This window comes from Toxotes jaculatrix, chromosome 12 (assembly GCF_017976425.1).
Source record: "Toxotes jaculatrix isolate fToxJac2 chromosome 12, fToxJac2.pri, whole genome shotgun sequence".
In the NCBI taxonomy this organism is placed as follows: Eukaryota; Metazoa; Chordata; class Actinopteri; family Toxotidae; genus Toxotes; species Toxotes jaculatrix.
Window position 1 is genome coordinate 16,909,962 of NC_054405.1, and position 27,672 is coordinate 16,937,633.

Sequence of the window (27,672 nt, forward strand, 5' to 3'; positions counted from 1 at the left end):
TAAGTCGAATGTACTGACATGACTGTGTGCATCATTCAGACCACATGCTTCCTGTGTGTGTGTGTGTGTGTGTGTGTGTGTGTGTGTGTGTGTGTGTGTGTGTGTGTGTGTGTGTGTGTGTGTGTGTGTGTGTGTGTGTGTGATTGGCTTCATAGTCTCAGCTTTTACTTTACTATCTCACTCCCAAGCTACGTTCAGATGCTTATCTATTCTCTAACATTTATTCTCGATCTGTCAGCCATGTTTTTTCTGGATCAGTGTAGAAAGTTGCAGCCAAAAGGGACAAATGAGCATCTGACCAGCAGGGGAAAAATTATATACATGTCAAAGTGAACAAGCACTGCATGTCATTGCTGTAAGTGTGTGCATGTGTGCGCCCTGCCTCTCAGTCTCAACAGTGAGCTGAGCGGTTGGTGGTCAAGCCTCAGTAACCTCTGCTTGGGTACACAAGACAGGGTTGAGATGATGCATTCCAGTGCCGACCCAACCGTTCTGCTTTCTACTGAGTAAGAGAGGGATAGAGGAAGAAAGAAATATATATATAGAGAGAGAGGGCCTGTTTGGTCCCTCCCAAGAACAATCTGGTCTTGGGGCGAGTGAGGCAGCCAGGCCTACAGCGTGAGAAAAAGAGGGCCTTTAACATGGGGATGGGACTGCTGACATCAGCACACTGAGAGAGACAGAGAAAGAGAGAAGAGGGGAGGACAGTTAACCAGGAGGGCATAAGTGACAATAAAATTGTTTACTAGTGGTATCCAGCTATGCAGAAAGTTTTTTTTTATTTTTGGATGTATCCTGCCTCACCAGTACAATGGAGGTGAAAGGAATTTGCATCCATTCTCATCACTCAGCAGTTTTTATTGGAACTAATGTGTTTTTTGATAGAAAGTACTTCCCATGGAAATAACTGACAATGCATCCTGTTGATGGATCAGAGGAGTCAGGGCTCTGCTGTTGAATTTTTTAAATTAAATGTAAATTTCGTTTTGAACACCACGAAATTCCATTTCCTCTGTTGTTTTTCCATGGAAGTGGAAATCTCAGAAGGATTTCCTTATCCATCTGTAACACCAAGTATTAGCAGGAATTGAATAACCATTAGTAAAACTTGGTTCCTTTTATAGATTTGTCCTACACCGTCAATACTCCTGCTTCCTTAAGTTATTGTGGCCTTTAAGTGACAGGAAATAACTAAAAGTAATGCTTTCACCTGGTAATCAGAGTAGAGATCCTGCAGCAATGTCCACAGAGGAGGTGTAGCATTACAATGGGTCAGTGTTTTTAGTAAAGTTTCACGGGTTTTAAAAACCAGATATCTCATCTGATTAAAAACTACATTTTGATTTAGTTAAGCTGCAGTGTCTAGTGTCATGCCCATGTGTCTTTCTGTGTGTATTTACCTATTGTGTATCCAGAGTCTATAAATAATTCTTTCTAAGAGCCTTTAGCCTGCCAAAGAAGGAAGAGATGATTGGGCTCTCGTGGTCATTCTGGTCTGTGCTTTTAGCTACAGAGACAAGGACAATAATCTTTATCATGTATTTGCTGCCATTTGCATACAATGCGGTCCACATAATGACGCTGACTGTGGTTGCTAGGAAACTTTTGATGACACTGCAGAGCCTCAGTACAAGTCAGTGTGGTGTCTTTGTTGGCACCTTCTCAGAAACACCTTAGAGAAAACACAGATCACTGAGGCATTAGTCATGTTCACTGAATGGCAAAGTACAGGAGTGTGTCTGTGTGATTCATGTTTGAATAGGTTGTATTTATTTCCTTATTCAGGACTGATTGCAGTTTCGAAGCAGGTCTTTGTTGGCAAATGGCCTTTTTACATTCTTTAGGCCTTGATGAAATGAGGTAAATCATTGTGACAGTACAGAGCTGTGAACTGGAGGAACACTGCCGCGTCAGCAAGGTTTTCTAGACTGTATCTAAGTTGTTCCAGCACGTCTCAAAAGAAAAGAGTTAGAAAATAAAACGGTGATAATATCGATTAGAAGACATTGCACGACACCAGCTTGCCCTGGTTTAGTAATTCCCTTAAATCAGATTCATCTCTGGAGAGATAAAAAATTAATTCTTACATATATAAACTTAATGAGCTGCTTGATAGTTCCTATAAAAACGAAATGCTGGCTTCTCCAAATAAGTGGTGTATGATGCACTGGCTGTCTGTTTAGTGGATTTTTGTGTCTTCATGTGTGTAAGTGTGTGTGATAAAGAAAGCTGCATCTGTGTTCAACCCATAGTGAGTATGCTTTGTATCCAGCTTGACCAGTCTGGGCACATTTTTCACTGCAGCACAACATGTCATCCAGAATTCCAGTCATCCAGAAGCAAATGAGACACTGACGAAAAACACAACCCAGTTGCCTCCGACAGTAGTGTAATGTAGAGCTGTTTAGACTGGACTGCAGAGTGTGTTACTACTGAAGGATAGGAAGGTGGTTTTTATATTAAAAAAAAAAAGTGTTAGTGCGTTAGAGGAGGTGAGCAGAAACAGGGAAGTGGTTTCTACTGAAATGTACTGTGAACCTCCATCTGTAGTGTTAATGAAATACACAAATTAAGTTCGCTTTCACATTAGAGTGCAGATATCAGTACACAAAGAACAATCTGTATTTTCAGTTTCTGATGCGTCACAAATCCAACAATAAAATATTATATACTATATATAAAGTAGTCTGGAAAATCTATAATATCTGGTATCTATCAATAACTGTTTATTTATTTATTCATATATTTATATATTTTTAACATAAACAATGTTGATACAGATTATTTATATTTTTTAACTGTGACCAAGATACATACTGAGAGGACATTTTACAGTAGAAAAATAAAATCATCAGTGCTTTTCGGTCAGTACAGACTTGGTCATGGACACACTGTGAATTACCTCGTACCTGTACTGTAATTTCTTGTTACTCATTGGTCAAATAAAGGAAATTAGCAGACGTATTGAGTGTTAAACTTCTGTTAATTTTTAAACCAAGAATGTATGGGTGGAAGCAGTTGTCTGGCCTTTTGAGAAGAAAGATAAGATGTCTTTCAAAGAGACCATGTTCAAATGACAACATACTTGATAACGCGTAACAAAACCTAAAGTATCTGGGCTTGTCAATCCAGACTTCACAGAGGAACATTGTTTCACCTGGAGCCACATGCCAAGATTGACATTCCTCATCTTATGATTTTCCATAAAGGCATTCCATAAATGTGCATTTTTATGTGACTGCGTGTGATCTGTGCCTGGTGCACGTGCACCTTTTGTACTCTGTATGGCTTTGTTTGGGCTGAAACTCCACGCCCTGTCCAGCACCAGGTTGATGCTTTGACTGTGTTGTCATAGTGAGCAGGACTTAAGTAAGAATGAGATCACACAGAAGGTATGCACGGTACATAGGGTTGGGCTTTGACTATTGGAAATCAATAGATCATAAGAATTTAATAAGGTTTTGCATCAGACAATGCTGCATTTACTTATTTACTAAATATATCTATATATAGTGTATGAGTTGCCTGAAAGTGTGTGTACACTACATGATTGTGTACACACAGTGTTGTGTGTACACAATCATGTCTATTTTCTGTGGTCCCACTCTACTTGAATGAAAAATTTGGATGTTTTTCTGACAGTTAGGGTTAGTGTGTGTGTGTGTGTGTGTGTGTGTGTGTGTGTGTGTGTGTGTGTGTGTGTGTGTGTGTGTGTGTGTGTGTGTGTGTGTGTGTGTGTGTTAGAGAGAGAGAGACTATGTAAGGAGAGGAAATGAAAGGTGATTGTTGAAAGTTGCTGTTGGCCAGCAAGACACCATTTAGGGAGTGTGTTGTCAGAATATTTTTTGCTCTCCTGTCTCTCTTTCTCTCTCTGTCTCTCTCTCTCTCTCTCTCTCTCTCTCTCTCTCTCTCTCTCTCTCTCTCTCTCTCTCTCTCTCTCTCTCTCTCTCTCTCTGTGCTTTTACTGTTTTTTGCTTCATTGCTGAACTGGTATTATATATTTGGCAGCATGTTCCAGGAAGTGTGTATACGGCCTGATCATTTATCACACACTTTAGTCTGAATCCAGCTGTCTACTTTGCAAAGTGTGTGTATTCTTGTACTGTCACCAAAGAGAGTTTGATGTAGACTGATGCAGAGCAGGGGGAGTAGTGATGATTAACAGTCAACAGCGCAGGCTGCAAACATATTCAGACAGAGATTCTTACTGACATTAAAAACCAGCTGATGAAACAGCTGCTGAAATTCCTCTTTTCTGCCACATGCAGCAAGTGTGAACACTCTTCTTAATCTTCATGCATCTACTTGGTACTAAACAGATGTTTGAGGAAAGCATTATTCTTATTCAATGTATTGTGGTATATTACAGTGTGTTCATACAGTGTATAAATTTCACTGCTGTCAGAAACATGTTCAGTTTCCACTAAGTGCAACAAAAACAAATGACGTACCCGTGAGTTTTCTTGAAACTCAAATTAAAACACATAGAACTCAGATTGTTTGTTCTTCTATGAATAAAGCAATTATTTATTATTATTATAAAATATAAGACAGTAACAGTCTGCTAAGAGCCTATGCTCTCTGTCACAGTCAGAGTCAAACCTCATAAAACAGATCATATCGTCCTCTGTCCTCCCCACACTTTGATTTGGTTTGTTTTACCGTAAATAAGAAAATAGTATGTTTTTCGTGCTTCTTTTGGCTGATGCTTAAATATGGTGAATAGTAGTAACTGGGATATTACGCTGCTGTAGCAGTTTGTTGTTTATACATTTTTTTCTTATCAAGTGGTTGAGTGTGATTTGTGTTTTTAATTAACTTGAGCTCATTTTATTGCCACTCTTAATTCAAGGTTTTCCTAAATGCCTCTGAAGTTCAAACACTAAACCCTTCTGGTCTATCCGTGCCAAATATTGCTAGTCATAGAATCAAATACAATAGTTCAGCTAGTGGAAGTGATGAGTTGATATAGATTAGTGCGAGAAGATATTTAAAAGATACCCATTAGTTATGTAAATACTCATTGTGCATGTGCTGCTGATGAAAAGTGATCTTTCCTTCCTGCTGCTACATTGAAATCCCAGAAAAATGAGTTTGCAGCTGTCAGTTGCTTATGCTTCATATTCAAAAGGCTGAGTCAAGTTAAAATTCACCCCTTCTCTCCTCACCCTCTTTTCCCAGATCATGATCGAGTTCTGCCCTGGAGGTGCTGTGGATGCAACAATGCTAGGTAGGTCTCCGTCTCTCTCTCTCTCTCTCTCTCTCTCTCTCTCTCTCTCTCTCTCTCTCTCTCTCTCTCTCTCTCTCTCTCTCTCTGTTTTTTTTGTTCTCTTTCTATCTTTAAAAGCGCTTCAGCTTCCTCCCTGCCATGTCATTCAAATTCAGTATCTGCGGCAGTGCTGTGGACACCGACACCTGGCCCTTCAGTTGTGACTTAATATAGAGACATGATAAAAGATCAAACATGCGCCGTCAATCTATGTTGTTTTAATTCAGCATGGTTATTTTCTATAGGGAAAAATCGAGAAAACAAATATTTCTCAGAGAACTATTAAGTAGCTTCAACCGTGATTGTGCACTGCAGCTTCACCAACCTGGCCTTCAATACTTTAGAAAGCAGTCAGACATAGTGGAGTCCTCCTGTGTGGGAAATCCCCCTAGTCTGTTTTCACTGGGTAATCCACATCCTCATAACTGTCTGTACCCCCTCTGCAGCTAACCAAACACAGACACAGTAGAATGAAGTCTGCAGGGTTAGCTTGGATATGCGCAAAAGCCTTTCTGATCTGGGACTACTTATCTATCAACACCATCTGAGAGACTTGATTGATACCATCACAGATTAGTCTTTTTCTGTTTTCTCGCATGGGGTTCACACAGTAGATCAGTCCTCAAGACATTTGCCCTGATTGTATTTACTCTAATTGTGGAATGTGCAAGATGTGCATCATGGCTTCTGAACCATCTCATCTACTCCCTCACATCCATTCTGTTCTTGTCCTCACACTTGTCCCCTATCCTGTATTTAACCTCTCCTTCCTCTGCTTCTCCTGTCTTTATCAGAGCTGGATCGTGGACTGACAGAGCCACAGATTAAGGTGGTTTGTCGCCAGATGTTGGAGGCTCTGGACTACCTCCACAGCATGAAGATCATCCACAGAGACCTGAAGGCCGGTAACATCCTCCTCATGCTGGATGGGGACATCAAGCTTGGTGAGGATTTAGATATATTTGCTTTAAAACAATGCTGACAATAATATTTCCCTTACGGTATTTGTGCTGACAATAATGTCAAATGGAAAAAAATGTTTGTGCACAACTGAATCTACATTTAGAGACATTTTGGGATCCTGACTGGTGGTTAAAATAATGTTTTATGACTTTAAACAGTGATTGGCTCCACAGTGTTCATTTATAGTGCTTGACCTTTGAAAGGCTGGAGCAGGTCATGGAGGTCAAGTCTGGACACTCAGTCTTTGAAGTTTGATTGATGCTAAAATGATGCCTGTCATACACATTTGCTGTTCAAAGAACAGGGTGAAAACATGTTACTTGGGAACATCCTGTCACACAGAAAGTGAATCCTTTTAACTTGGTTGAATCCACAAATCCACTGTCAGAAATACATATACATGTGTGGAAGAAGTCAGCAGTCTTCAGTAAGTGGCCGTGTTCCTATTTAGGGTCAGTACATACAGTGGATGTAAATCACAAAAGCTTCAATAAGTTCACAAAAATCTAGGAAAATAGGAATCACGGGATTACTGCAGAAGAGGAAGTGACAAGTTTAAACATATTATTTGGATTTGGACCACATTTTGAGGTCTGGAGTTATCTGTCTCGCTTTACATCCCATCATTCACTGAGAAAACCATTTCTCTGCCAAGGTGATGCAAGTGGAACAAATTATCAGATAAAACCCACATTCTTGCTGCACATTGCAGGTTATCTCTAGACCCCTGCTTTCTTTGGCTTACATGCAACACACACATACACACACACACACACACACACACACACACACACACACACACACACACACACACACACACTCACTCACACACACACAAGTAAGAGGCCCTGTACCCCTCCTGTGGCGCTGTAGGAGGATCATAATTGTATTGTGTGGGAAAACTGCATTCTGGGAAGTTTTGCATATTTTCATTTATTGGCTTTTTGAAGAGTTCTCCACATTCTTCACATTGCATAGCTGAAGTTGAGGATCCAGCCCAATGGTCAGTATGGTTTGGATTAAAGTGAAGCTTTTCAGAAAAGGTAAAATGTGCTTCACAGAGCTTTATCTAAGTGTCACTTAAGGAAGTGCTGATTTTTGTAATTGGCTGCCTGACATTAAGATCCTCAGACATTCAACTTAAAAAAACGAAACACAAATATCTGGATCTCTTTTGCATGCATGATATTTTACTTTCTATAATTTTTACTTTTAATATGTATTTAAATACACTGCGTGCAGAGCAACTGTAGGCTGCAGAGAGCTTCGTATTTGGGTATTGATTCTTTCTGGAACTGGATTCCAAATGGTTTATTGGTCCATGGTTTTATTACAGTTTCTCTTTCTATTTCTTTTTTTTTTTCTTTTCAAATGACACAGTTTGTCTGCCTCTGTGCTTCCTGAGCTGGAGTTGTATTTCTTGTTAAAGTCCCTTTTTTTTTTTCATTGCCGTACATTCTACCCCAAGACACCACAGCTCAATATAATCACTGGGAGTTGCCTCTTTAAACTCATTAAGTCATGACACTGACTCATTTACAGTCTCCAAACTTATCTAACTACATGTTAATTCAAACAAGGTAGCAATTAACTGTCTTTGAGGTCACTCAAATGCATTATCTCTCCCTATGATACATGGAATTAAACATGATGTTCCCCCATGCAGCACAGCTTGCTGTAAACATTTTGGCTTATGTTTATAGAACTCTTTAGAGCTGATTGAATCTTTAGGTGTGTTTGGAAATTAGACCAATTTTAAGAGCTTCATACACGTCTAGAAAACCGAAAAACATAAGTATTTTTTTTTTCCTCCTTGTTCTTTCTTCCTGCTGCTTTATCACGGCAATGATCAATAACAGAGGCAGGTCAGTTTAGAACAAGCAACAGCACTCATGATTTAATTCACTATCTGTTTTAAGATCAAAACACTGAATCCTAGTGGTGACTGTATATTATTATTTCCATTCTTGGAATCTTTTGGGATTCCCCACTAAAACACCTTTTATTGTGCACTCACTTAGTTCCTGATTTTGTGTTATGAGGGCCTTTAGAAACATGCCCTTAGTCACTGAGTGTTGAAGGGAACTAGGTTAAACCCAGTGATACAGCAGATTTCAGAGCAGAGTTAGGAGGGAAGGAGTGTATTTACTAGACTATGTTATGATCCTGCAGTATATTAATGTGTAAACTCTCATTTTATGTACAAGAAAAGCAGCAGGGCATTGTCTTTGAAGGAAGTAAAAAATTCTTTAGTGCAAAAGTTGAGACTACAACAGTCCAAATGACATGTTTGACTGGGAAGTCAAAGAAATTTGAATTGTAGTCTGCAAAGCCAAGGCAGTAACTTAAGTCCCCGTAATAGAAAGTGGCAGTTTGTAACTGAAGCAGTCAGCCTGCAGCCTTGTGAGTATAATCCTAGATCTTCTCAAGCCTGGGCCTACCACTTGTAATATTAACTTGCAGAGGGAAACTTGTTCTATCAATGTGAAAACACTCCTGTAACCTGAAGGTCATGCCATTGAACAGGAGCAGCTTGTTTGGGGAACAGTGATTCTGACTCTGTGTCTCTGCCCATGACAATTTGATAACCACTTTATGAGTTATGTACTGTATGTCTACCAAATGAGGTTTTTAGGGAAAGTCTTTCAACTCTCTCACATCATCTTTTTTTTGTCTCTCTTCATTCTTGTAGCTGATTTTGGCGTGTCTGCAAAGAACAGCAAAACTCTACAAAGAAGAGATTCTTTCATTGGAACGCCATACTGGTGAGTAAGACATAGACCCTATATCAGGGCACCATTAAGGGACTTCAGTTACCTTGGTATAAACCATTTAGCAAAATCTCTAACTGTAGCCATCTCACCCATCCCTAGATGAACTATGTGAGTGGTGGATTATTGCTTGTTGAAAACAGATTTCCTGCTACCCACCACACCTCCATAATACTTGAGAAAGCATAATGTTATGTACACACACCCTCAACCCAATACTCAACTCTGTGCTTTTATCCTTCATTGTAGTCACAACAGTGCACTCGTCTCTCTATACCTGAACAAATTGGAAAGGTTCCCTTTGAAGTTTCCACACAGTGAACCTTGTTCCATAGTGTTCACTCCTATATGAATATAGTCAGAGCCAGTTAACCATTGACCAGTACACGTTAGCATCCATCAGGAATACCCTGCCAGCTCAATGAAAACATGGTTGTGCCTTCCTGTTGCACAATACTAATTAGAGTTGAAAAGAGTATTGCAGGTAGTTTTGGTGTATACCTTTCCCTTGAATGCAATGATAAGCAAAGTCAACAAGAAACGGGGAGCAAACATTAGTTTCTTTGCTCTTGAGTAAATCTAAGAGATGAGATTAGAGTCGCGAGAGCCGCTTTGCAAATTGTTCGCAAACACACTCTGGCTGGAGAAGTGTGCTCAATGTTGACACATGCAAAATAGTAAATAATGAAAAAGCAGAAACGGTCCTTATCCCAGTACAGTCATCATCAGTTAGTCGCAGGCTGCTGCTTTAAATGTGTCTTTATGATATCAGAAACTACTGAATCATTTTAGGACTGATTTGATTTAGCAAGACCAGATTTTTACAACATGATGTCATAATTAATTTTAGGTTCCAGTCATTTGACATAGACAGAAAGCTGAAGGATTTTAAAGACTTGTTCATCGGCTTTAATCTAGACTGTCCATTTAAGCATTTACCCACTGTCGACATTCAGGTTGCTCTTAACTGAGAGTCAGAGTCCCACACTATGTTATAGCCCCTGTATTTGTTATATCTTTTATGTCTTTTACACAGGATGGCCCCAGAGGTGGTAATGTGTGAGACAATGAAGGATGCTCCCTATGACTACAAGGCTGATATCTGGTCTCTGGGGATCACTCTGATCGAGCTCGCCCAGATCGAACCCCCACACCATGAGCTCAACCCCATGAGGGTGCTGTTGAAGATTGCCAAGTCGGAGCCTCCCACCCTGGAGCAGCCACACAAATGGTGAGGGTGCATTAAAAATAAATCTAAATTTCATCTGTTGTGCAATAAATGCATCATATAATATGTGAAAAGAAAAAAAAAGTGTATGTACAACTTTTTCATATCCCATGATTCATTGTGATGTCTAGATTTCACAAGGTCATTTACTTTGATGGGATCACCAAATTTTTGCACACTCAGTGTCCTGTAATCTACTATAGACACTCAATACATCACGCTGTCCTCCCCCACTGTGCTGGCCGTCCATTTTGCCCTTTCCAAAACTACAGCTCAGCAGGGAGGCAGGACGTAAAAGCGAGTGCCAAACTATAACTTTTTCCATATCAGTTTTATGAGTCCGAATGTTCCATAGCTGCAAATTTAATACTGCACAAGTGAAGCCTTCAGGTGCTGAAAGGGGGACTTGGGATGGGGAGCTGACTCATCATCACTGCTGAAAGCTTTGTTTTACAAAACACAGCTGTGCACAAGGATGATCCACATCCACCAACGTCACATTTCTGGAAATGTTTTGTTATGTTGTAACCGTTCCTTCGTCCCTTCCCACCCTCTCTCCTCATTGCTGGTTTTTTTTTTTTTTTTTGATTAATACTGTTTCTTGCCTTATTCAAGGTCGCGGGAGTTTAAGGATTTCCTGAAAAAAGCTTTGGATAAAAACCCAGAGACTCGTCCAACTGCAGCACAACTCATGGAGGTAGGCTCTGACGCAGTGCAATTATAGCCTGGCTAATGTTATACAGTACTGCACTTAGATATATGAAGAAACATTGTCCTCGCTTTGTCCTTATCTTGCACCGACAGACATATATGGAGCCGTTTATTCTTCTATTTTAAGAACAGAATGGAGTGATCTATGCCAGGGAAGTGAGCGGTGCCCCGTCGAGGGCACTGGCATGTGACTGGGAGAGGAATAGAGGATGTAGAGTGGGCAAGAAATGGAGCAGACATAGGAGTAGGATGGTATAAAAAGGAAAAAAGTTAAGTGAAAGAAAGTCAAAGCTGAAAAAGAAAGGTGCAGTTAAGAGAAGTGAATAAAAACTTTTTAGGCTTTTAGAAGCGGTTGTTCACATTTGAAGCCCCATCTGAGAAATTTCAAAACATTTTCATGTTTTGTTTCCCCGCAAGAGCACCGGGGAGAGGCTGATGACAGTTCTTCTGGCAGTACAAAAAAAACTTCTGTCTGAGGATGAGCTCTGACAACTGTTTCTCAAACTCAGAATCTCGGGCAAGAAGAATGAGAGAAAAAGTGAGCAGGGTGTGGATTAAAACACAAGAGCAGTGTCTATTAAAATTCAGAGCCACAGTTTCCTGTCTGTATCCCACAGCTGAGGGAATGTCAGCTATTTACATTCCTGTTCTCAGCCAATAGTATGCCTGGATTTACCACGAGCTCGCCACCTCTGGCCAATTAGAGGAGAGGCAGAGATGAAAATTCTAGACCCGGGCCCACTGGGAATTCTGCATGTGTTCTCCAGTGGGGTGTGGGGTTGGGGGGGGGAGACGGGTGCGGTCCGGTTTTTGGTGCCGTGCTGGAAGTTTTAGATGTTTATCATGCCTGCTGCTCCCAACGGCTGTCTGATAGTATTTACAGTAGATAGCTGTGCAATGATGGCATTAAATTCTTCTGCTGTGCAGTGGATGTTGAATGACGTCATTTTACTGAAAGTTGCCATTAGTGTACATGACAAGTTTTAGACCAGACTTTGTAATGCAAGTATTCACTGGAATGTATGGATCACAGAAACAGATGTAAATGAACAGAAAGATAATAATGAATCATAGATAGAGTTTCAGGGATGTGGGTTTTAAACTGTGAGCTGTGTGTCACTGTATGTATGTGTGTATAACAAGAGGAAATGAAAGGGAAAAAAACTTCATGAAGTCTTTGTCATCAAGCATTTCATAGGAAAAAAAGTTTTGGTATTAGTTCTTACCATCTTTGAACCTTCCTCTCTCTCTCCCTCTTGCCCCTCTGTTTGTTCTACATGTGTTCTTGTAAGGAATGTATACAAAACAACATGACACAGTATCTGTCACTGTGGTTGTGTGGCTGGCGGGAAACCATCTGGATGACTTGTAGTCATTATACTGAATATAGCTACTCCTCCCACATAGTTGCCCAGTATTTTTTTTTTTTGCCTAGCTTCCATGCATGCACAATATTGCTTGCGTTTCTGTTTCTGATCACGGCGTGTTTGTATGTTGGGTAGTTTTACCATGGGAGTATTTGGCTTAGTTTATCGCTGAGCCAGGGCTTTGTAGTGGTTTCACAACATCGTCATTTGTACTTTTATACTTGTGAGAACCCTAACTGACATCATGCATTCCTTAGCCCTGAACCGTAACACTAACCATCTCAACTATATGTCTAAGCCCAGCCTTTATCTAATATTTTTAATGCCCAGTTAAAGTCCATTTTTTTGTGTGTTTGGGGGAGGGGGGGCTCCATAATACTGCTTAGAAATCATAGAAAGAAAGACATCTATAACCCTAGATCCTTAATTAGCCAGAACGCGCCTGAGAATCACCATGTTTTTACGTTTTCTTCAGTATCTAAGTAATCCAGTGATATTTCCTTGTTTCACTGGATAAACCACAGACCAAGGTATCAACAGTTTTCATAAGGACCGTTTTTCAGTAGTTCCTGTGAGGTCTGTGGATTACACAGAATATAATGAGCACCACAAGTGAGGCAGACTGATATTTCAAAATTTGGGCAAATAAAAGTCAAGACAGTTTAATTTATGCAGACCAAAATTACTACTTGTGTAATCCCAACTCTTGCTCCAAACTTAACCTAAACTTAATTATAACCTTAATCTTAAAAACAAGTCTTAACCTCCAAACCACCCTTTGAAGAAATGAGGACTGACCTTAATGCCCTTGCTCGGTGGCTAAAATTCAAATTAGTCCTTGCAGAGATAGAAGTACAAATACACACAGTCTGTTACAGTTGCTGCACAGGTAATTGTGCCCTCATGCAGTGTCCTGCTCTAGTCCCCCACTGGGCCACATTGTTCACATTTAACCTTTTTACACCCAGCCATGTGTGTAAGACCCAAAATCACCAGGCTTTCTGGGTCCAAAGCAACGTGAAACCCAAAAGAGAGGAAATAAGCTCCACTGAGCCACATCTTAATCTATAATGGCAGTAAGAAACAAAAAAACACATGCCTAGATTTAACAGGGCACTATTTGCCTTTTTGCTCCCTTTGATTTGCCTCAGGGAAACTGGGGTTAGCTTGAGCATGGGAGGTCTGAGGAGTTCAGTTGTTACAATAAACAGTTTGAAGCTGAAATCTCAGATTCTCACTATTGTAGATACTCTAATGGAGCCTGAGGATAAAGGAGAAAAGATTCACAGATAATATTAATATAAATCCAGTGATTAATTTGCAGTAACGGCTTAGATCACTAGTGGTAGCTGAGTAAAAAATTATCAAGGATCATATTTAGGTTTAAATGTTTAAGTTTAATTTAAACCTAAAGAAAAATATATGTCTAAAACCTAAAAATATGTCTAAAACTTTACTAAAAGAATTTACATAACAACAAAACAATACCAGCTCAGCTGTCACGAATTCAGAAGCAGTATTTAAGTATAATTGGAGCATTGCATGTAACCGCAAATGTTGAAGTCCCAGCATTTCCTCATCTCACTCAGGTGTGCATGGCTTTATCGGTCTGATGGCTGATCTCTGAGCCTTTCGCTGTACGCTCAGGAAGTGGTGGTGTGGTTGTTAGCATCTGAATCATTTCAGCTGAATGCTTAGCATTTCTTGAATTTACCAGTGTGGCTGTCCTCTACATCAGTTGCTGAGCTTGTTCTTTAAATGCCAATTCATTTCCTCCTTTTTTGTGAGCTCATGTTCTAATTGTGCCATATTCTTCAGGATATCTTTTTCCTTGAACTTGAAACAGTTAATAGGAATTGTATTTTATTCTTATCTGTTTGATGGTTGAATGGAGGAATTGTAAATTATAAATGAAACTTGAGATTGCTTCCATTGATCAGCGCTCACCCCCTCACCGTAAGATGGGGCAGCATTGACAAAAACAAGATGTCCCACTGTAGACAGTATGCATTTGTATCTTTAATTTCAACTGGGAAAAATATTCAAAAATAGATATTTTTCATACTCTGATCCATGTATTCTTATTTCCACTGAGTTGTGATGAAGTAGTTAGACGGCACTTAGTGGCAATTACCACCTTCCTGACTCATTGGACAGTAGCTGACTGTTGTTTGTCACTGGAGGAGTTAAAAGCTGCAGTCCTCGAGGACAAGACCCAGTACACATATAACTGAATCTATGGAAATGATCTCAAGTGTATTACTTAAGTGTAAGTCGGTGTGTGCTCATGCACACACTTCATGGTCCAGCACCACTTGTAGCCTTTTTCCCTCTGTCAGCTGTTCCAATTAAATTACACAGTAGTGCTGAACATCTGAATAATAGATGAATGGTCTTTTATCCCTGCTGCACTCAACTTTTAATTTAGTGTTTTATACTCCTTGCACTCAACTTATTATTGCCTTGTTTGCACCCTGGCAAAGTACACATTTTCGCTTTGGACTTTGTAGGACCAAAAAGGGATTTCTATTTTAAAGGTGTGATGTTAGATTCAACATTGTTGCGCTGGTGTGCCACTAATGGGGAGAGTTGGATTGTTGTAGCTGTTTGGGAACTGGCAGGTGGCAGACAGTGCAGTTTCCCCTTGCGGTGAAAGTCTCCTGTAGCCTTGCCTCCGGTGCTTTTTGTTTCTTGCAGACTACAATTATATTATTTTTCACCAGAAGTTTATTTCATTGTGCTCCCTGACTTCATCTCACTCTTAACTGAAGGCTTTCACATCTTGTTTCACTCTAGACCTTCACAGCTAAAATAATGGCCGATTAAAAGGACAGAAATCAAAGAGGTGCCAACATGTGGATATAACTGCTTCCTCGTCACTTTTAATCCAGCACCTGCAGCATCCTTCAAGCAGTAATTTCATGGTCTAATGATACTCAGATCCATGGATAATGTGTTCAGCAAATGTTGTTTAATGGTGGTATGGGTGTTTATCCAGTAGTCACATCAGAAGTCTCTAACTCGCCTTCACCAACCAAATGCTGCGCTGATGTTCAGGGAGGTGTTTAAAGGCTCGTTTATGCTCAAGATATGATGCTTAAAATGAACAACAAGGAAGAAAAGGTCTTTTTTGTCAGAAAGTTATGTTTTAAATACCAGTCACTCTGCCTTTCATCTGACTGATAATTAACCTCAACACCCATCTCGTGTCCACAGCACCCTTTTGTGAGATCGGTGACGTCTAACCGTCCACTGCTGGAGCTGGTGGCCGAGGCCAAAGCTGAGGTCATGGAGGAAATAGAGGACAATAGAGAGGAAGGAGAGGAGGACGACGCAATGGAGCTCACTGTGGTACCAAACCTTTTCTATCCCTTCATTTTTTTCTCTGTCATTGTTTGTTTCTAAAAGGAGACTAGGCAGTCCATGTTCTTCAATAGCTTTTCTGAAAGGTCTGGTGGCTTTAAGCTGTAGGGTCTAAAAAAAAAAAATTACTAAGCTACATTTTACATAACAGTTACATTTCCTTACTGACATAAGTGAAGATGTGTGGTCCAAAGCTGACACAAGCGAGTCGGAGTTTAAAAAAAGAAAGGCCTTTGTTTCAGTGTCACCAGACAATATAATTAAGTGGAAACTCGTGCACATAATGACACCAAGGCATGTACTTACCTGAACATGCACCCGTGCCTCAAAGAGCACACACACATTCTGCCTTAACTGTCCACTTCCCTCACGTTTGAAGTTCTTTACTTGCTGACCCCTTTGAACAGCTTTTTTTGTTGTTTTTTTGGGTTTTTTTTTGGTAAACATGGTCTTCCTGCCAAAGCACTGAGGGTATGTTCTGCACAAGCCATTCATAAATCCTCAGAGGGCACAAGATTAGAAAGTGAACATAGTACGAGAGTGCAGTTTACCGCCTGCCCTTAGCACAAACAAAGGAACAGAAACCGGAACACGGGCATTCACCCACACCCACACATGGTTAAATATAAGTTCTGCTTTTGGCATTGCTCCTGTATAGAAGCACTGTCACCTCACGACCCCTGATGGAGTAAATTATTTAAGGTCATACATTGTTCTGCGGCTATACTTTGACCCTTAAATAAAAGACAGACAGCTTCCTGTACACCAGCGGCCCCCCAAGTATAGAGGATCTTAGAAATACTCTTGTTAACAGGAAGCTGTGACAAGATGAATGTGTTGATCATATGTTTAGATGGGATGTTTTTCTCTCCTTGAAGATGAATGTTTGTACACTTACCTCTTCTTCCCCTAATGTCAGTTAGCGTGATGGCCTCTGAATTTATTGAGATGAATAACTTGGCTCCAGTGTAGTGAAGTGCAGTTTGAAACTTGGCTAAGTGATCAGTGCTGTGGTGTTTTTCCACCTACTTTTCCAGATGTCTTGGTAATCAAACATTGTCAGTGTTTGGATTAAGTCTGCATTTCTGTAGGTCAGGGTATTTATCTTTTTGTGTCCAGTTCTGCTTTATCCAGATCTGCTTACTGAAAACAGGACTTAAAACTCAATCAGGGTGTTAAATTTAATGTTAATGTTATGAAGTTAATTAATACTGTGCTGTTTTAGTCTGGTCATTTTATGTACAGGGAAATATTAAAATGCAATGTATCAAAAGTAATGCAAATGTGAAAATAGGCACTCAGCAACATATTGACACATACAGTTACAGGGCCCTGAAAGCCAGCCAAGCAGTTACCCGGCAGTCTATCTCTTCCTGTATATCATACAGAGCCGGACATGTTTGAGATGTCTGCTGCGATATTAGAAAAGCTGCGCCTGATCATAAAGATATCTGATGGTAATGTTTACCTTTAGTGGTAGTGGCATTTCAAAATGCAGAACTACTCAGTGTGACAGATAGCTATGCACATAATCCTTAAATATCGTCTTCAGTGGTATCTGTAATTGCAGCCTACAGAATTCCCATGTTTAACACATGTCTAGAACCTGCTGCAGTTAGATTTAAAATTGTGAAAATGGCCTGTTTCCATTAATTTATATAACTTCTGCAGAAACGCCTTACTTTCTCCTCTAGTTACTGATTTTTAGGGTATTTTAGTCAATTATTTAGTTAGTGTGATTAATTTATTTATTCCTAGTCATTTTTAGGCTGTTTCTAGAACGTGAATCAGCTGACAGACAAAGATTCCTCTTGGCAGTTTTATTTACAATTTTGCAGTTGCATTTTTGGAAACAGTATTTGTGACTTATGTGATATGTTGTTCGTCTGTCCTGTCAGGCATCCAAGCACTTGGTGAATTATTCTCAGTCTTATCATCCCAACTTGTGTTCATTGATGCCTTTAATACTTTGGCTGGTGTGACTGTGAAATGGGTTGTAAATTTCATGTGGTTCAATGTGGTTTTAAAAATGTCTTTAACTTGGTGAACCCTGCAGAAGTCTTTCACCTCAGTTATTACTAGTGTACTTATTACAGATTAGATGGCTATCTCAGCCACAGTGAGAAGTAGAGGCACAGGAGTATAAGGCAGGAATGGCTGCATTCCTACTGAAGCAAAGGTCAAAGTTACTTCACTGAAGGTGGGAGGCACAAAGGACTTTATCCATTAACATCTGGGCTAAAATCAAAGGTTGAAAACATTAACGTTTGGGAGAAAACCCCTGACTTAAAGCCTAAAAAGATCAAATGTTTTGTCACTTCAGTGCATAACAACACCCTCTTCTCACTCCTCCTTGCTTCTTTAGTCTCCAGGCAAGGAGCCATGCCAGACCAGTCAGGCCAGTTTCGAAGGGGACCAGTCTCTGGACAACCCCAGCCCCACCACGCCCTCCCCAACCACACCAATACCTTTACCCAGGAAGGTGGACGAGCCAGAGACTCCAACAGAAGAGCAGCCAGGCCCTGTCATGGTTGTCCCTGTTCCCCTGCCGCGGCATAATCTCCCACCAAAACAACCAGAGGAGTTGGGTGACAAACTGGCTGAAGAAGTCACTCTGGAGTCAGAAAAATCAGAGAGCGAGGCCTCAACCAAGACTTCCAGCTCAGACTCAGGCATTGAGGATGGAAAGAGTACTCCCACATCAGAGGAGGAAAAGGTGCCCTTTAAAGTTTTACATTTTTTGTCTATTGCATTGTAAGTCTTTATTAAATATCTGTACTCACCGACCAGTTTGTATTTTAATAAACTGGGCTGATCAGGTGAATCCAATTCAGTTATTCAGGCTTTGAGAATTTAAAATATACTATACCTGCTGATGTATCTTCTGGTTCCTAAAGTTTTAACTGTTAAGTATTCATAGATTACATATTATTATATATTATAGTAATAGTGCTAAAATTAATTTTCTAAGGTTTCTGTGGAGACCCCAGAGACGGAGCAGCCGCCATCTCTCCCCCAAGCCGAGGCCTCTGAGGAGCATGTGGACATCATCATAGACTCCACAGACCCAGAGATGCCCAAGGTCCAGATGACCGAGGAGCAGAGCAGCGTTGTGTCTGAGAGAGGCTTACCAACTCCAAGCCCAAGTCCCACTATCACTCCTACACCGACTCCCACACCCTCCTCTGCCCCTACACCAGTCCCTATACTCCGATCTGGGCCAAATGGCAGCCTAACCAAGGATACCCCAGAACGGATATCGATAGGAGGAAATGCTGAGACTGTCACACCTTTTCTCAATGGAGGGCCTATCAACACACGGTACTCTTTGTCAGGCAGCATGGCATCTGAGAGCATGGACATGTCAATCCACAAGGAGAGCATCTCAATGTCTGCAAGGGTGAGTCAACATGAAGCAAACATCCTGCATTTGTCCTGTATGAGTATCATTTCAGTCTATTTAAATACCAATTAGACGGATGAAAATGGCTGTTTACATAATAGTTTGTCGATTTCCAGGGAAAATGAATGAAGTCAAACATATCCCTCATTCACACACGTGTTTCAGCAGGTCATGTTTTTACGGAGAAAAAGACCAGTATTGAAGTGCAAGAGAGGTACAGAGTTCGGCTCCCTGACTCTGTAGGAAAACCCCTCCTTGGAAAAACTATTTCTTGGCACCCACAGAGGAACTGAAACTGCATTGTGTTGTGTTTTGGGGTGTGGGTGTTAACTATGTGAAACAGAGGCTAGCCTGTCTTCGATTAGGCTCGCACCACACATTAAATTTAGGGAGGATACGGAGAATGATATTAGTTAATGGTTATTTGGTTACGATTTATGGAAAATATGAATTTATTTAGTGAATTATAGACAAAAAACTTCAGGTTTATTAGAAAGCTAAAAGGGAGAATTTTCTTCCCATATATGGCAATTTATATAAATTTAACAATCACCAAATTTGTGCCTTAGTCCTAGTGAGGAGGGGATGTAAGGAAGCTGAAAACAGAGGTCATTTTATCCTTAGACACCAAGCCTTTCTGAAGCAAAATATGCAACATTTTCCATTCATCAGGACCAACAGTGCCCTTTGTGTGGGCACAGTTCAGTATTCATCACTGTGAATGGAAGTTTCTGTGCAGCTCATTGTCACTCAGTTGCTTCTGGAGGCTTATGGACTGAGCATGATTGAAATCCTATTGACTGTGCGTGGTTTCGTGTCTGTTTGCGGGATGTTAAGTTCTTCCAGAACAGATTATTCAGCAGGCGACTCTGCCAGCAGCCTGCAGTGAGAGTGAATGGGCTATCTTTGTTTTAGGATTGGAGGACAGGCAGGCAAATTAAGTCATGTCTGTTTTGTATTGCATTAGTGTGAGTGTGTGTTTCTGCAGAAGTGTGTACGATTGAGAGCATCAGTGTGTGCATTTGCTTGTGAATTCGTGTGTGTGTGTGTATAGGAGAACTGTGTGTGCCATTTTGTGAATGAAGAGTGATGGGAAGTCCTCAGAGTCATGAACAGCAGGGCCTGAAACACAAACAACGCAGTTAAGCTACAGAATGACCAGAAAGTCCTGTGATTATAGTGCCAGTGTGCACTTTTTAACATGCTCAGACAACAAGCATGTATATTTATTGTTTTTGTAGTTATGTAAAAATGGAGTCAACAATTCAGAACAGTGTAAAGTCCAGTAGCCGTCACCTGTAGCAGTAACCTGACATGGACTCATATGGAGTTCATTTGCTCAGCTGTAGTGGCTCCATGTGGTAACTTGGACAGAGTGGACTTCAGTTCACACAAACCAGATTCATTCCTGCTCTGCATAGAGAAGAGCTTCCTTGGTTCTTTCTTTCCTTGCAGCCTTGTTCTTTTACCTCCATAATTCCTTTTTTTGCTCTCCCTTTATTCTAGTGTTGTTTCACTCTCTCTCACTTTCATCTTCTCTTCATATATAAACTATTTATAAACCAGGGAATGACGACATCCGGGGTTTGAGCTGCCCAGTGTTTGCAGAGTAAACCCTGCCATATCAGTCTAGTAAATATTGGCAGTGGAGGCTGATTGAGATAGGAGACGCTGGAAATGTTACCATTTAACAACGCATGCTTAGTCAGCCATAACAATTTGGTTGGTTCAGTTATAAGGTGTGATCATGCTGTGACTCATAGTAAACATTTAATGTATTATTTAGTGTGACATCCATAGCTGTGCCGTGTTTTATTGGCCTGTGCTGTCTTATTCATGCCTCCTAAATTTGTTCAACTTTGATCTGGGAGCAAAGTAAAACACAGGCCTTTTCTTGGTAGGCCCAAGAAAAATACTGCTCTTGTTTGGTTAAAACCTTGAATCTCAGTATTTCAGTGGAGGTACAAAGAGTTAAAGAAGCTTTAAAACCCAGGTCACATTGTGCCATATTCAATGAATAACATTGCTGTTATTAAACTGAGTTACTTCCTGCATGGCGCTCCCCACTGCAGTGACAGATGGAGCATCTTGCTGCTTGTTACAGTAGAACCTGATGGGCAGGAATATTAATGCCTTTGTCAACACACATACATTCACAGCTGCCTCTGTTTTCTCCAGATTAAAGGTCTTTGGGAGTACAACAAAAAAGACAATACCTTGTGTTCTGCTGCAGAGTTTAAACCTTTTTTTGAAACTGTCCATTGTGAGTTTGACAGTGTAACTTAAGTAACATTAAGTCACTTAATTACTTAACACAAATGTACACTTTGTCCCCCAACATGTCTCTAAACTACTAAAGACTAAACTACTAGAATAACCTCCCAATAAAGTTTCAGTGGAATCTCAAAGTTTACTGTCAAACACATTTAGTAATGCACTTGAACAAGTGCAATCAAAGATCTGTCTCAAATCTGACCTTGTTCCTCTCTGTATCCGCTTCACAGGACTTTTCAAGTAAGACTCTGAAGCGAACCAGGAAGTTTGTCATTGATGGTGTGGAGGTGAGTGTGACAACCTCGAAGATCATCAGAGATGATGAGAAGAAAGATGAGGAGATGAGATTCTTGAGGTATGCGGATGTTTCTCTATAGAACGCACACTCAGTATGCAAACCTTAAATGTATCTAATTCATTATCAATATCTTGATAAGCAGAGAAGGACATATATGAGGTCCATGTCTTCACCTCTTGGTCCTTCTTCCTTTTCCTGGAATTGTTTTCATTATCAGTAAATGGGGGCTGTGAACTCAGAGGTCTGTTCATTCCCTAGCTCAGACTGAACAGTACAGTGATGAGTGACCTGTTGGATGTTTTACTACATGTGCTATTTTTCGGCATCCTGCTCTTTTGGGGTTGAGCCCTTTGGGATTCGAGTACACAAATGTCCAAACTGTTATGGAAAAAGTCTTATTTAGGTAATGGTTTGAAAGAAAAAAGAAAAATGTCTCTGAAGTTACTTTTAGAAAAGGGTGAAGATTAGGTTAACTGTGAAAGGAATCCAGATGTTGTTAATACATAATTTACTTTCTATGCTTTTTATGGTTTTAAGGTTAGCAATTTATACAGGTAAGAGAACATGCAGTGCCTTTTAAACTCTACATAGTTCCTGGTGCATTACTCCTTCCATCTAGTGGTAGAAATATGACATTGCATCTAGGACTGCAGTAAAAAGAACAGAATTATTTCTCATAAGCTCAGTGTTCGAACAGGAGAAATGCATATTGTATGTTTTGAATTCATTTGATTTTGAAGGTAAGCTTTAAGCTACCTCTGGTACAACACATCAAATGGTTACATTTATCTGTAATATTGTACCCCCCCCCTTTTTTTTTCACTTCTCTGTATTTATGTGTTTAGACGTCAGGAGCTGCGGGACCTCCGTTTACTGCAGAAGGAAGAGCATCGTGCCCAGGCTGTTCTAAACGCTAAACTGGAAACACAGAGAGATCAGATGCAGAAGCGTTTTGACCAGGACATGAATGTGAGTTCCAGCCACACACACAAATCTGGCACTTAGGTACACCTATATGTGATCCCATATTGCAGCCCTACAATAAATGCTACCATTATAAACATTATTTGTTTATCAGTTGTGACTGTTTTTTGCTTCAACTCAATGGTAGTTCTTGAGTTTGCGATGCTGTTACTTTATTATATACTTTTTTTTTTTTTTTTTATTCAAAGGATGGTTGGCAGGAGCAGGGTGGACTTGTGCTTTTTTGACTTTCCCTTTCTCTATTCTAATGACAATGGTCAACACTTTGTTGAAAATAAAACACTGCAGTGTTTTATATCATACATCCTTTGCTTAGAGTGTACTTGTTTCCTATTGGTGCATCCCAGGCCAAGAAGAAGCACTACGATGTGGAGCTCGAGAACCTGGAGAAGCATCAGAAGCAGACTATTGAGAAGATGGAGACAGACCACAATGTTAAACTCAAAGAAGAGACCAAACGCATCAAAGCAGAGCAGGAACGAGACTGGCACAAGTTTCAGGATCAGATAAAACACAAGAAAAAGGAGGTACTTTTCAGATAATGTGTGTTGCTTTCATTTCTTAAGTTCAGTTAAATCATAACAGGATCTGGACAAAGGCATGAAAACAGTTCAAAGAAAGCTTTTACTCCTCAACCTAATGAGACATGAATTGCACACTGTTTTCTTTTTCTGTACATCCTCACATACTTTGCTGGCTTACCTGTGTGTTTAAGTTTTAAGTCCTGTGTCACATTTAGTACGTATGCCTGAAATGTGCCTTCTTTAGGTAAAACAATCTGTCGATAAGCTGCCCAGAAATCAACGTAAAGACACCTTGAAGCAGAAGATGAGTTCCTTCCAAGAAATGAAGATTAAGGGGGTAGGCTGTTTGGTCTTAGAACTTATTTCACATTTTCCATTCTGCTTTTTGTTAAGGCACCTTGACCATTGCCGTAATACTTTTTTCTCCTGTTGAATAGTTTAGCTCCCTTTAATCCATGTCTCCCTCCCTCCATGTTTTTTTTTCTTTTCTGTGTTTCAGGAGGAAAAATTCATTGCGGATCAGAAGAACTACCTGGACACCACGCTACAGCAAATTATCTCCAACAATAAGAGAGAGATTGCAGAAATGGAGAGGGAATGCCTTAACAAGAAGCAAAACCTAATAAGAGGTACAGTATCTGTTAGGTTCTGGGGCAAGTGAGACCAGCACACAATACCTGATCACAATTACAACCCCCAAGTCTTGTTGTTCTTTGTCAGTCCCTGATGTGGTAAGATGTTACATTTGTAGAGTGTTGACATATTATGTTCCAATGACTTTGATTAGAACGTGAATCTACAATATGGGAGATGGAGGAGAAAAATCTTTATGAGAAACACCAGCTTTTCAAGCAGCAGCTGAAAGATCAGTACTTCCTCCAGAGGCATCAGCTTCTCAAAAAGCACGAAAAGGTAAACCAGTGGATCGCGCACATTTAATTTTTGGTTGTGAATAAATCATGTAATCAGATGTAAAAATCAAATCTCAAATCCTAGGAATTCATACTCATTGGATTTTCCTGGTCCAACTCAATTTTATACTCTGCTATCCACCATATAGTCCGCTTATATATCGATTTTCTATGTCAATACAGGAGCAGCAGCAGATGCAGTGCTACAATCAGCGAATGATTGAGATTCTGAAAGCTCGGCAGCAACAGGAAAAGAACAGGCTTCCTAAGATCCAGCGTAGCGAAGCGAAGACCCGCATGGCCATGTTCAAGAAGAGTCTGCGCATCAACTCAATGGGTAGCGCCTCAGAGGACAGAGAGAAGATCAAACAGGTAGAGGGAAAGTGTTGTCTCACTCCATGTTTAGGCATAAACAAATGATTCAGTGACTCACTGCTTTTGTCTCTCTCTCTAGTTTTCTCAGCAGGAGGAGAAGCGACAGAAGGCAGAGAGGCTGCATCAGCAGCAGAAACACGAGAACCAGATGAGAGAGATGATTGGTCAGTGTGAAAGCAATATCAGAGAGCTGCAACAGCTACAGGTGACTCGCCTCTTAAACATAACACTGTACTAATCTGCATGTTTATTCTGCTTTGGTTTTGTCACAACGCCAAATAGTTATTTTGTCCACTCTATAGGACAGCACACTAAATGAGCACGATAAATGACTTGCAGTTGTTAACAACGGTGTGTTTTGTGCCCCAGAATGAAAAATGTCACCTGTTGATTGAGAATGAGACCCAGAGGCTCAAGCATTTGGATGAGCAACACAACCAGCTGATGAAGGACTGGAGGGATCAGTTGAAACCCAGAAAGATGGTATATTTCTTTTTCACAATGTTATTATTAGCCTAATTAGTCAACAATGTCAGTCCAAATTAAAATCGCTCCGTTTAGCTTTAGCAATGTTCCTCCTGCATGTCATTAGACAAGTATAAATAAAGTAATGTTTGTACGTATATTGGTTTCCAACCTTCCTAGGCTCTTGAAGAGGACCTAAACATGAAGAAAAGGGAGCAGGAGGCTTTCTTCAAGATGAGTGAGATTACTGATTGCCCAAACCCCAGTTCTCCCCATAAACTCTCCAAGTTTGTGCCTTACCAAGACTCTTCTACCACATAAAAACAGCTGATGTGATATCACACAACATCTCCTGGCCATTGTTAGCACCTAAGCATAACCGTTCACACTCTCACCCACAGGTGTTACAATTCTCTGCTGCCTCAGTTTTAATTTGCTTTGCCAGTAATGGCAGCATACCTATCCCTCCAATAGGTTCCTTTATTGTTTTAGTGAATATTTATGTTTTAACTAATTTTCCTTTGACAGTGTTGTAGAATCAGATTGACTAAAAATTCATTACGTGCTTCCTCAGTACCTAGTATCTGCTTCCATACAGTGTTTTGATTTCCTGTGTTTTGGGGGTTTTTTTTGTCCACTTATTTTAGCTCACCAGTGAAACTTGAGGTTAATATGATACAGTGACTGTTAGTTTGGGTGAGCTGGAGTTACCAAACTAGTTATGAGTCTTAATAAGTAAAAACTGAGGAAAAAACGTTTTGGTTGGGTAATAGTAGTTGTCCTAAGCACCCAGCCTGTATTTCTTTTTGCATGATGAGGACGAATGTTTGTTTCTGTGAAAGCTGGTGAGCCAGAAAACTAAGCACTTTTTGTTTACCCCAAATCATCAGTGCCGTCTTCCAAATATGACCAAAAAGACACCCAAATATAAATGATTTACTATTTTTTCCATTTTTCTATGTCTTGGCTTATTCGCCTCTTTGTCCCTAAGTCAGATGCATGTTATATATCTGCCAAAGTCTGCCTGTATTTATTTTTACTGATAAAGAAAAACCTTAACCAGATTTATCACTGTAAGTGCTAATTTAAATATATTTTTTTTAACCAACACCCATGGTATGAAGGATGTGCTCATTATTTTGTATCTTGTTTAAAATGGGGGATAAGGCTAAATCCAAAGTTATCAGAATTTATAATTTCTTTTAAATGATTATTTAGGAATGAGATTTTAACAGATAAGGGAAGACTAATAGTTATTCAGATTGTGTTGTGTAAGGACATTTGTTATTTTTCTGTTTTTACTGTAAAATCAGTCACACTGGATGGGAACTGACAAAAGCCAAAGCAAATTACTGTTATGTTCTTTGAAGGATGTTAAACAGGGGGATTTGAATCTAAATTTAAAAAAAAGGTATTAAGTGTATAGTTGTTATATAATGTGCAGTAGATGCACTGCCTGCTAACCAAAGTGCAATATTACATGTATGTCTTTGCTAACCTTAAAGAGGTTTTTTTCTTCTTCTTCTTAAATTGCCTTCCTTTGCACTGAGAGGGGGAATAATATGAAGAGTTTCACCAAAAACAGATGTGGAAAGAAAGAACTTTGCTTAAAATGATTTCATCTTCATAATTTTTAGTACTTTTCAAGCAGAAATCTTGGGGTATCATTTTTCAAATACTGATCTGATTTTGGAACATAACTCTTCATATTGTTTTTTTAAGGGAGTGCAACAATTCAGCCTGCTCTAAGATTCTTCTAGATGTTTAATCTTCAACTGAAACCTAATGTTTGCAGCTGAGGAAATTGTTGCCTTGTTAAGTGAGAGAAAGAGCAGTTTGGCCTGCAGATGTATGTTGATCAGGTCAGTAATCAGGTACAGCTTAATCTCCCTCCCTCTCACACACACACTGTCTCAGAGGTTTAAAATTGTAAAAAAAATTATTTTCTGTCACATTTAATGGCTTCATCTAAGTCTTCCTCTCTGCCTCAGTTTACATTGTTTGTATGGAGGGGTTGTGAGTGTGAATGAAACTGTATCAGAAGGAACCACTGTTGTAAATAACTCTTAATAAATGCAGATTTTCTAATTACTGGATTGTGGCAGAGGCTCTTTCTAATAGTAGTGGCAGTTAACACCATCAAATCACGTCATGTTGTGTTATGAAAACTGCAACATGATGTGATGGCATCTAGACAGGATTTTGTTTCAGCTCTTGGTAAAGATTAGGAGTTGAAACATCTGGGTTTTCAGTCAAAGGCAGTTTGATTTGGATATCGCAAAATTTGGACAAAAGAGACGGGCAAAATTCTCTACCAAGAAAAAACTGAAAATAAAGTCAGCACCGTATGAGTCACAATATAATGAAATACAGAATGCTCCAGCATGGTCCATGTGAAAGTAAAGGACTTGATTGACAGAAAAGTGGGACCTTGAAGAAAAGGTAAGTGGACAGTACTTTAAGTTTCATGCAGTATTTGCGCTGACCTTTTTATTGCCATATCTAATCACATGCTTGTTCTCCTGCTTCAGTGTAGCAGAAATGACTGGTTCCCTCAACACCTGCAAGAACTGGACCGAGGCAGTGAGAGAGGAAATGCTGGAAACACCAAACATAGAGTCATGTTTCTGTCTACCTGACAAACGTAAGTGATATTCTCACAGTTTTAGCTCTGTTTTGGACTCCACCAACTTCTTTAAATAACATGGCTCTTAAACTGCCTGCAGTCTACAGCAGTCTACAGTGCTCTACAGCTAGCTGCTATTT

General features: G+C 39.9%; 1 protein-coding gene across 1 annotated transcript in view; it reads left to right on the forward strand.

The window, feature by feature from the left end:
- The window catches only part of stk10 (serine/threonine kinase 10), a 38,357-nt gene extending 11,360 nt beyond the window's left edge, over window positions 1-26,997 (forward strand). Inside the window, exons 3-20 of the mRNA XM_041051313.1 lie at window positions 5,182-5,230; window positions 6,064-6,213; window positions 8,925-8,997; window positions 10,040-10,234; window positions 10,847-10,928; window positions 15,526-15,660; window positions 18,038-18,388; window positions 18,644-19,072; window positions 21,580-21,704; window positions 22,493-22,616; window positions 22,979-23,158; window positions 23,400-23,492; window positions 23,655-23,784; window positions 23,943-24,067; window positions 24,250-24,438; window positions 24,521-24,646; window positions 24,811-24,924; window positions 25,087-26,997. Coding sequence (XP_040907247.1) covers window positions 5,182-5,230; window positions 6,064-6,213; window positions 8,925-8,997; window positions 10,040-10,234; window positions 10,847-10,928; window positions 15,526-15,660; window positions 18,038-18,388; window positions 18,644-19,072; window positions 21,580-21,704; window positions 22,493-22,616; window positions 22,979-23,158; window positions 23,400-23,492; window positions 23,655-23,784; window positions 23,943-24,067; window positions 24,250-24,438; window positions 24,521-24,646; window positions 24,811-24,924; window positions 25,087-25,227 — 2,811 coding nt within the window. The 3' untranslated portion in view covers window positions 25,228-26,997. The remainder of the gene's footprint in view (window positions 1-5,181; window positions 5,231-6,063; window positions 6,214-8,924; window positions 8,998-10,039; window positions 10,235-10,846; window positions 10,929-15,525; window positions 15,661-18,037; window positions 18,389-18,643; window positions 19,073-21,579; window positions 21,705-22,492; window positions 22,617-22,978; window positions 23,159-23,399; window positions 23,493-23,654; window positions 23,785-23,942; window positions 24,068-24,249; window positions 24,439-24,520; window positions 24,647-24,810; window positions 24,925-25,086) is intronic.
- The last annotated feature ends 675 nt before the right edge of the window (window positions 26,998-27,672 follow it).